Here is a 9,772-nt window from a genome sequence, read left to right as displayed (position 1 = left end):
AATTTAATTGCCACCAATTCTTCCCCTCTCCAGATCCATGCCCTTACAATGTACTGTAGCAGATTCTCTTGTCAAGAGGTGAAGCCTATTTCTCAGTCCCAAGAATCTGGGTTGGCCTGTGACTTGCTTGGCCAATGGAACATCAGCAGGAATAATGCAGCACAGGCTTGGAAATCACCTGTGCATTGGGACTTGCTCTCTCATTACATTTGTTACCCTGAGAACACCATGAGAACAAGCCCAAGGTGGCCTGCTGGAGGAGTGGAGGCCATGTGGAGGAGAAGCAAGGTGCTCTAGCTAATAGCCAGCCAATTGTCAGGCATGTGAATGAGACAGTCTAGGACCAGCCAGCCTCCCAGCTGACCTGGCAACTCACCGCAGGCATGAGTGAGCCCAGTCAAAGCCAGTAGAACTGCCTAACCCAAACTGCCAACCCATAGAATCATGAGCTACATATACATAAATGCTTACTGTTGTAAGTCATAAATTTTGGGATGGGGCCAGGCAATGGCTCATGCCTATATTCCCAGCACTTTGGGAGGCCGAGGCAGTCAGATTGCTTGAGCCCAGGAGTTTTAGATCAGCCTGGGCAACATGGTGAAACCCTGTATCTATCAAAAAAACAAAAACAAAAACAAAAATTAGCCAGGTATGGTGGTGCATGCTTGCAGTCCTAGGTACTTGGGGGGCTGAAGTGGGAGGATTGCCTGAGCCCGGGAGGTGAAGGCTACAGTGAGCTGAGATCAGACCACTGTACTCCTGTCTGACAGAATGAGACCTTGTCTCAGAAAATAAAAATAAAAGTTTTGAGATGGTTTGTTGTACAGTAGAGGCTAACAGATACATTAAATTATACTTATTTGGAGCTACTAGGTGACATACTTAGAGAAAAGGTTCTCTCTGGGCTGAGTTCTATCATAGGCTCATTCTGGTATTTAACCTCCCACCTCTGTACTTCAGCTTTGCTACTTCAAAGAAGACAATACTTTCTTGAAGGTCAGCAGTAATCCTAATTCAGATGTATGTACATTACAGCTTTCATATCTTCTTTTTCTCTTTTCTATTCAGCAGTTTTACCAGAAGCCACTATAAGGATGATATTCTGACACATGTTTTTTTCTTTTCCTTTTTTTTTTTTTGAAACAGAGTTTAGCTCTTGTTGCCCAGGCTGGAGTGCAATGGCACGATCTCGGCTTACCACAACCTCTGCCTCCCGGGTTCAAGCGATTCTCCTGCCTCAGCCTCCTGAGTAGCTGGGATTACAGGCATGCACCACCACACCTGGCTAATTTTGTATTTTTAGTAGACTGGGGGTTTCTCCATGTTGGTCAGGCTGGTCTTGACCTCCCAGCCTCAGATGATCTGCCTGCCTCGGCCTCCCAAAGTGCTGGATTATAGACGTGAGCCACCATGCCTGGCCAACACGTGCTTGTTCAAATGATTTATTAATATATGTTAAGTGCTTTAAAAACTCTAAGATGTCATGTGTGAAGTAACATATTTATTATTTCACAATGAAGAGAGTTATATAACCATTATAACAAACACAATGGGCCCTTCTAAGAGTTACTTTTTTTCACTGAGAGTTCTCTATCTGTTTAGTAGCACGTGGTAGAGAGTTTCCCAACTTACCTGAGACTTGAAGTAAGTTTCTTGTGGGGTGGCAAGTACATCTGCAGAGGCAATGTCTAAATGCATGAGTGTCTGCCGAAAAGAAGGTCGGTTTCGAGGTTTACTCTGCCTAAAAGTGAAAAAGACAGTTTGTGCATTTCAGAAGTTGTGTCCAGGAGAATGAAGATTTTATTTTACTTTATGAAAAATACTGTTTACTTCAAAATGGCTATATCTGAGTAAAATCAGCTGTACTCCATTATATCAGGATAGCATAACTGAATTGTATCTCAGTACAGTTTTAACATTTCTTTAAATTTATTTATTTATTTATTTTTTCAGAGACAGGGTCTCACTATGTTGCCTAGGCTTATCTCAGATTCCTGGGTTCAAGTGATCCTCCTGCCTCGGCCTCCCAAAGTGTTGGGATTACAGGCATGAGCCACCATGCCTGGCCTGCAGTACAGTTTTTTATTTATATTTTATTTTATTTTATTTTATGTTTTTAAAGTAGAGATGGGGTCTCGCTATGTTGCCCAAGCTGCTCTTGAACTCCTGGCCTCAAGTGATCCTCCCATCTCTGTCGCCCAAGTGTTGGAATTACAGGTGTGAGCCACCTGTAATTGTGTGCCTGGCTGCCCTGCAGTACAGTTTTGATATACTGAAGAGCAAAAGGAGAACGTAATTATGAGATACCTCTAATGATGAAATGGAAATCTAGGACCAGTGACCTATTTAATAATAGCCCATTAGGACTAGCAAAGAAATAATAGCTATCATTGGCCAAGGCCTACTATTTCAAGATAATCATACCATGTTCTTTATTTCTAAATTGTCATTAATTACAACACAATAACTCTATGAGTCGGTGTTGTCTCTATTTTACAAATGAGAAAACTGATATTGGATAACATGCCCAAAATTGCACAGATAGAAAGGGGCAGAGCTAGTATTTGAACCACAGATTCTCCCACTCCAAAGCTCCTATTCTTTCTACCACCAGGAGATTCACTCCAAATACACATTGGAGACCTCCCTATTGTTTTAGAGACAATATTCTTACCACGTCTGTTTCATAAGGATTTTGAATCCATCAGGGCAAGTCGAAGGAACTGGAAGGTGGAGGCTGTTGCTTCCAACACCCCAGATAATGGCTGAAGAATCTACATCTTTGTAAGGGATCTCTCCTGTCAGCAGCTCCCAAAGCACCACTCCAAAAGACCTACAGTAGCACCAGGAACATGTACAGAAGATGTTTCAGAAAGACTGATTTGTATTTTAGCTCTTTATTAATTTAAATCAAATTAGTACATATACCCAGTTTTAAAATTCTAGTATTGCTATAAGAAAAACAGAAACATCTGGGACAACTCTGAAAAAAAACAAAAAACATTCTATGTGGGGTAATCAACACTACCAGAAATTAAAACTTGAATAATTAACTCTTGTGTGTGAACAGACAACCAGAATAACGGACTGGACAAGAAATCCAGAAATAAACCAAATACATTTAGGAATTGAATGTAAGATAGAAGTAACATCACAAACCAGTGGGTAAAAATTGATTAGTCAAAAAATGTTGTTGGAACAGCTGGGAAAAAAAAATTAAATCTATAACTCACCATAAATCAAGATAAATTTCACTTGAATCAAAGATTTAAATAAAAAAATGAAACCATAAAAATCTTCTAAAAATAATGAATTAAAAAATTATCTAGGAGTGTTAAACACTTTTTTTTTTTTTTTTAAAGACAGAATCTCGCTCCATCACCTAGGCTGGAGTGCAGTGACCTGATCTTGGCTCACTGCGACCTCCACCTCCTGGGTTCAAGCGATTCTCCTGCCCCTCAGCCTCCCAAGTAGCTGGGATTACAGGCATGTGCCACCACGCCTAGCTAATTTTTTGTATTTTTAGTAGAGATGGGGTTTCACCATGTCGGCCAGGCTGGTCTTGAACTCCTGACCTCAAGTGATTCACCCACCTCAGCCTCCCAAAGTGCTGGAATTACAGGTGTGAGCCACCATGCCTGGCTTTTAAACACTTTTTAAACCATGAAATCTAAAAGCCATAAAAGGTGAAATTGATAAATTAAACTGTATTTTCAAAATCTGACAAGGGAAAAAATACCATCAGCAAAATAACAAAATGTGAATTATCTACAATTCACACACAATGTGAATCTCCTTAATATGTAAAATACTCTGATAAATTATGAGTAAAAATCAGAAAGCTGAGCAAAGATTATGAGCCATTCACAAGTAAGAAAATATGAGGGCTCTAACACATATGAACAAATGTATAGGCTTACTTGTCCCGAGAGGAATGCACCCAAGATACCGTTTTTTACCTATATGATTGGCAAAAATCCAAGAGTTTAGCACATTTTGTTGGTGAGACTGAGAAAACACTCTTAGATATTTCCGGTGGGAATATCAATTAGTAATCCCTAAGGAGGGTACTTTGGTCATGACTATCTAAATTACAAATGACCCCACATTTCTACTTTATCCTATTTACTCTGGTATTACATGCAATTTTGACATGTGCTATTATTTTGGTTTTAAGCCTAAAAGTTACTAGTTGCCAATTTTAAGGGTAGAAGAAAAGCTATTACAGGGAAAAATACTGTTAATAAAAAGACTTATAACCTCAGAAGAAATGTTATAGAGATCTTTTTTAAAATCATAGCCTATAGAGGCTGTTCAATAAAAGGGCAAAACAACCCCCTACATCTCAAACGTGTCTAGAGAACATAATTGTATCACAGCAAAGTACATTATTGGTATGTGTAATGATGACCTGAGTCATTGAGAATAGGTAAGCTCTTGTACTTTATTCAAGAAGGTGAGAATTATGTAACACATTTCAGGAAGACTTCCACACTAAATGATCATTTGAAGTAAACTTTCAGTTTTCTAGAAAGTTCAGCATATTCTCTGAGGTCCCCCAAACTGATGACTTACTGAGTGGAGAGTCACCCTCATTCCCCCTAATCCTTCTCCCCATATATCACCATACTGGCAAGTACCTCAGATAATATGAGGCTGAAATCAACCAAAAGTGGACAACGCTCAAGAATATTCTGGAAAAGTAAGCGCTGAGGGAAGACAGTGCTAATAGGGCGAAAGTGGGAAAAGACTTTTTAGTTGGCACAACTGGTGGCGCCACTCACCATATATCAACTTTCTCAGATACGGGTTCATTCCGTATCACCTCTGGCGCCATCCATGCAACTGTGCCGGCAAATGACATCTTGGTACTTTTGTCACTGAGTTCCTTAGATGTACCAAAATCAGAAATTTTTACTGCATCTGTGTGGGTCACTAAAACACTTTAAAAAGAAATAAAAAGAAAACATCCAGATCGTTAGTACTAATGAAAACCATGATTCTAAATGGCTGAAACGGAAGACTTTATCTGCTGCTTCCTATCTTGTAGTATTCAGCTTGCAGTTTCCAATGTCACTGGGGCATTGGCTATACACTAGAAATAACATCATTCATACTTGTCAGGCAGCTTAGCATAACAGGCTTTTAACGCCTAGTCTTATGCTGCCTCTTCCACTTGCTGTGCGACCTTTGCCAAGTTACTTAACTCTTCTTTTTTTTTGAGACAGAGTTTTACTCTTACCGCCCAGGTTGGAGTGCAATGGCACGATCTCAGCTGACTGCAACCTCTGCCTCCTGGGTTCAAGGGATTTTCTCCTTGCCGCAGCCTCCCAAGTAGCTGCAATTACAGGCACCTGCCACCACGCCCAACTAATTTTTGTATTTTTAGTAGAGATGGGGTTTCTTTATGTTGGTCAGGCTGGTCTCAAACTCCTGACCTCAGGTGATCCTCCCATCTCCGTCTCCCAAAGTGTTGGGATTACAGGTGTGAGCCACTGCACCCGGCCTTATTTAACTCTTCTAAGCCAGTTTTCTCATATGTAGGATGGAGACTCTTCATTCTTATCCACAATTTGAAAATACAAAAAGTTCTCAGTCAGCTTATATTTGTTTCACACGTATAAGGCAAACTCACTTTCTTCATCCCATTTTGTGTGAACAACAGGTTTTGCTGCAGATTTGTTAATGTGCTTGATTTTAGGGTACTGCTCCAGACCTCGCTGGGTGTCTAAGGTAGTGCACTACCTCTCTGAAAATATCTTGCTTCAAGAGTTTTGGATAAGGGGTGATAGACCTCTAATAACAATCTCATTGAATTTTCATTTGAATTAAATGAGGTAAGATATGTTAGGCACCGTTATCAATAAATATTGGTTTCCGTCCTTGCTGGCTTTAGCCAGCCCACTAAAAAGAATACTTCTTTTTATACACTGTTTAAATGATAGCCAACTAATATCATGCATGAGACCATGATATTTGGGATTCATTACATTAAAAGGCTAATATATATGCTGGGATTTCACTAGTGCTGATAAGGAAAAGCAGAAGTAAATCCAAGCTTAAGTAAATTCCATACCAGTAGTGTTTTACTTGTCATAGTAGTTATCTGAAAATGTGACCTGAGGCCAAGTGCTCGTGCCAGCCTTGAAGATGAATACAATCTGGTACCAAATTGACAGCTTCACACCCTAGATCGATTTCACTTGAAACAACCTGTTCAGAACATTAGAAAGTTAATGACTTAGGGTTTCAGAGGCTTTAATGATCTAGGGACCTATGTTTAATGATGAAGGGCTTACAGGCGTGGTGGCAGGCACCTGTAGTCTCAGATACTCGGGAGGCTGAGGCAGGAGAATGGCGTGAACCCAGTAGGCGGAGCTTGCAGTGAATGGAGTTCGCACCGCACTCCAGCCTGGGCCACAGAAGCAAGACTCTGTCTAAAAAAAAAAAAAAAAAAAAAGAGTCTTCATCCTCAAATAGTATCAGAATTGAGGAGGCTGTAAAGCAGAAAACATCTGACTCTATCCCCTTGCTTCTCCATTTAAAGCAGGGATTCCTTCACATTTACCAGGTTCACAACCCCAACCCCAATGGCTATTTACCAAATAGCTCAGAGCTTACAATTGCTTTTGAATACCATCCTCCACGCCCTGGTTTTGCACCTAATATGTAAAATTTATATAACAGGAGTTTTGATTTAACAGTGTTAGTCTTAGTGAAAATGCATAAGGATTAAAATATTATGGGATGAGAGAATTGGAGAACTGATATCATACACCATGAAAGTGAGAGTAGGCAGTTAGCCCCTAAAAGAGGGAACCTTTTCTGGGAACTTCCTCTCTGCCTCCGTTGGTGTGACAAGAGAGGATGGACTTGGGAGAAGACTAGAGAAATATAACATTAGAACTTTTCTGAAATCTTCTCTGAGACAAAGATGGGGTCACAGAGCCTGCAGACTTAATGTAGGTAATGAGATCTCTTGTTATAGCAAGTCAGATTGATCCCTGTCTTCCCAAAGTCAGCTTGAAACCCAAAGAAGCCAAAGCTGCTGGAGTTGGGAGTGTTATTGTTAATAGAGGGAAAGGCTTACTGGGGTAACCCATTCACTACTCTATTCTACGGCTTCCTGACTCCTTCCCTCTAAGATTAATTCACAAGGAGAACAAGGTGATTAAAAAGGAGACCATTCAAAGAGGGCTTCAGGTAGTTAATGTCCTTACCTGTATACACTAAATGGCAAAAGCAACAGGGTAAGAATGTGAACGGAAGAAATGAACACTACACAATCATGTTTACTTGCAAGTAAAGCAAGGGGGAGGTTGTTCAGTCAACTAAGCACTGTAATTGCTGAGGACGATGGTGATAAGTAAGAACTGTTTTGAAGTTTATAATGAAGGATTGATTTATACTGTCCATGGAGGAAAGGCAGGATTCACTGTGAATCCCTTACCGTCACATAATGAGGTAGGATGCAGCAGCCTTTGGTTCAGAAATTCTAGGTTCAAGTCCTAGCCCCATGACTTTGGGCTAAGCTCTAGTTTCCCTTACATAAAATAAGAATAACAATACTTGTTACAAATCCCACACAGTTTTTACCAGGATCAAAGGTGTGATAATAGATCTCCCCCAAGATATTATAAACCATGAAAGCACTATGCAAATATATATATATGTGTGTGTGTATATATAATAAATGAATATATATATTTTATTTTGATTATTTTTTGAGACAGGGTTGTGCTCTGTTGTCCAGGCTAGAGTGCAGTGGTGTGATCATGGCTTACTGTAGCCTTGACCTTCCGGGCTTAAGCGATTTTCCCACCTCAGCCTCCTGAGTAGCTTGGACACCATGCCTGGCTAAATTTTTAATTTTTTGTAGAGATGGAGTTTCACTATATTGCCTAGGCTGCAAATATATTTTGAAGAGATTAATCCTCTGCTCATCTACCCAAAATGTGATGATAAATAATAAAAATAATGTTGAAAAACAGGAGTTATACTGAAATAGATCATTTTATCAATTTCCTTCTTCATGCAATTTGGGGAACTAACTACACACTCCTCTTAAAGTGATTAGTAGCCAAGAAATCCTTTTGAAAACAGAGATTACTAGAAACAGCCCTGCTTCTCTTACATAGCCAGTGTTTATTTTTCCTATGGCCATTGTGAACCTTATAACTGTTTATTTCCTCCTTTGCTTAGACACTAGAAGCTCAAAGCCAAATGTGTAGTCCACGTCTATAGAATCTCATGGCATGTAATTTGTGAACAATTTTTAGTTCTAATGTTTTTACTTTTCCTTTGCCTCTGTTTCATTATTATTATTATTATTATTATTATTATTTTTGAGACGGAGTCTTGCTCTGTCGCTCAGGCTGGAGTCCAGTGGTGCGATCTCAGCTCACTACAACCTCCTCCTCCTAGGTTCAAGCAATTCTGCTGCCTCAACCTCTCAAGTAGCTGGGACTACAGGCGCCTGCTACCATGCCTGGCTAATTTTTTATATTTTTAGTAGAGACAGGGTTTCACCGTGTTGGTCAGGCTGGTCTCGAACTCCTGACCTCAAGTGATCCACCCGCCTTGGCCTCCCAAAGTGCTAGGATTACAGGCGTGAGCCACTCCACCCAGCTAGCCTGTTTCTTATTTATCCATTTTATCCTGTTGTATACATTTCTGAAACTCAGTTTAAAAAGTGTTTTGAACACGTGGAAAACAACAAACCAAGGCTTCAAATGGGAAGGTCTGGCATTAACTATCTGAGATGATAGAAGGTGAATACTTCAGATAATAATGAATTTTGCTTCACAGTTGTATGATTTAAAAGCAACAAGAGGGAAAAGTGGTTTCAGGTACCTGGAGATATCTGCCATACGGGTAAGCAGGTAGGTCAACAATAACCCAAGAGATGCACAAACAGAATTACCCACTGTCCTGATTGAAACTGAACTAAAAGTATGATGTCTGAAAATGTCAACTGAGGTTGATAAATATTCTGTATTTCAAAAGAACAAAATAGCTGAAACATTAGCTCCAGAACTCACTTAGGTGATTTCAGATCACGATGAATAATTTTATGGAGGTGCAAATAATTCATTCCACTTGCAATTCCTGTGGACCAGTCTACTAGCAATCGAGGCGTGATCTTCCTGCCAGCTCGCAAGACCTCGTAGAGTTGTCCATGGGCACAGTATTCCATGATAATACAGTAACATGGGGCCTGAGTACAAACACCCCTTCCAAGAAAACACAAACATGTACATCAATACACACATACATGCATACATATGTATATTTAAAGAAGAGTTAATCAAAACCGATTCTATACCCAAATTATTTTTAAAATGTGTATAGATAATAGTTTCTGATTCTTAAATTAGCATTGAACCTTCTCTAGTCTACAGGTTTCTCTATGATGTCCATAGACAATTTTTGTTTGTTTTGTTCACTCTGGATATCTATATGCTGTGCTGTGTCTGGTGCCTTTTCTGTGGGACCCTTCCATTCCGGGACAAAGAGCACACTTTTCTGAGGTTTGTGCAGGCTGGATACTGCGTTGTTTTAGATCATTAAGAATCATTTGGGAGGCCAAGGCAGGTGGATCACAAGGTCAGGAGTTCAAGACCAGCCTGGCCAAGATGGTGAAACCCCATCTCTACTAAATATACAAAAAGATTAGCCGGGCATGGTGGCGCATGCCTGTAGTCCCAGCTACTCAGGAGACTGAGGCAGAGAACTGCTTGAATCCGGGAGGCAGAGGATGCAGTGAGCCAAG

General features: G+C 40.1%; 1 protein-coding gene across 3 annotated transcripts in view; it reads right to left on the bottom strand.

Moving 5' to 3' along the window:
• The window catches only part of MAP3K13 (mitogen-activated protein kinase kinase kinase 13), a 221,868-nt gene that overhangs the window by 42,913 nt on the left and 169,183 nt on the right, over window positions 1-9,772 (bottom strand). For all 3 annotated transcript variants that reach the window (XM_011981874.1, XM_011981873.1, XM_011981872.1), the window contains 4 exons: window positions 9,042-9,233; window positions 4,785-4,943; window positions 2,675-2,833; window positions 1,633-1,741 (listed from right to left, as the gene is read on the bottom strand). In XM_011981874.1, the coding sequence (XP_011837264.1) occupies window positions 1,633-1,741; window positions 2,675-2,833; window positions 4,785-4,943; window positions 9,042-9,233 (619 nt within the window). The remainder of the gene's footprint in view (window positions 1-1,632; window positions 1,742-2,674; window positions 2,834-4,784; window positions 4,944-9,041; window positions 9,234-9,772) is intronic.

The sequence above is a fragment of the Mandrillus leucophaeus genome, unplaced genomic scaffold (genome assembly GCF_000951045.1).
Source record: "Mandrillus leucophaeus isolate KB7577 unplaced genomic scaffold, Mleu.le_1.0 Scaffold231, whole genome shotgun sequence".
Classification (NCBI taxonomy): domain Eukaryota; kingdom Metazoa; phylum Chordata; class Mammalia; order Primates; family Cercopithecidae; genus Mandrillus; species Mandrillus leucophaeus.
The sequence above is the reverse complement of the archived record's forward strand: the minus strand, read 5'-3'. Positions and strand labels throughout refer to the sequence as shown.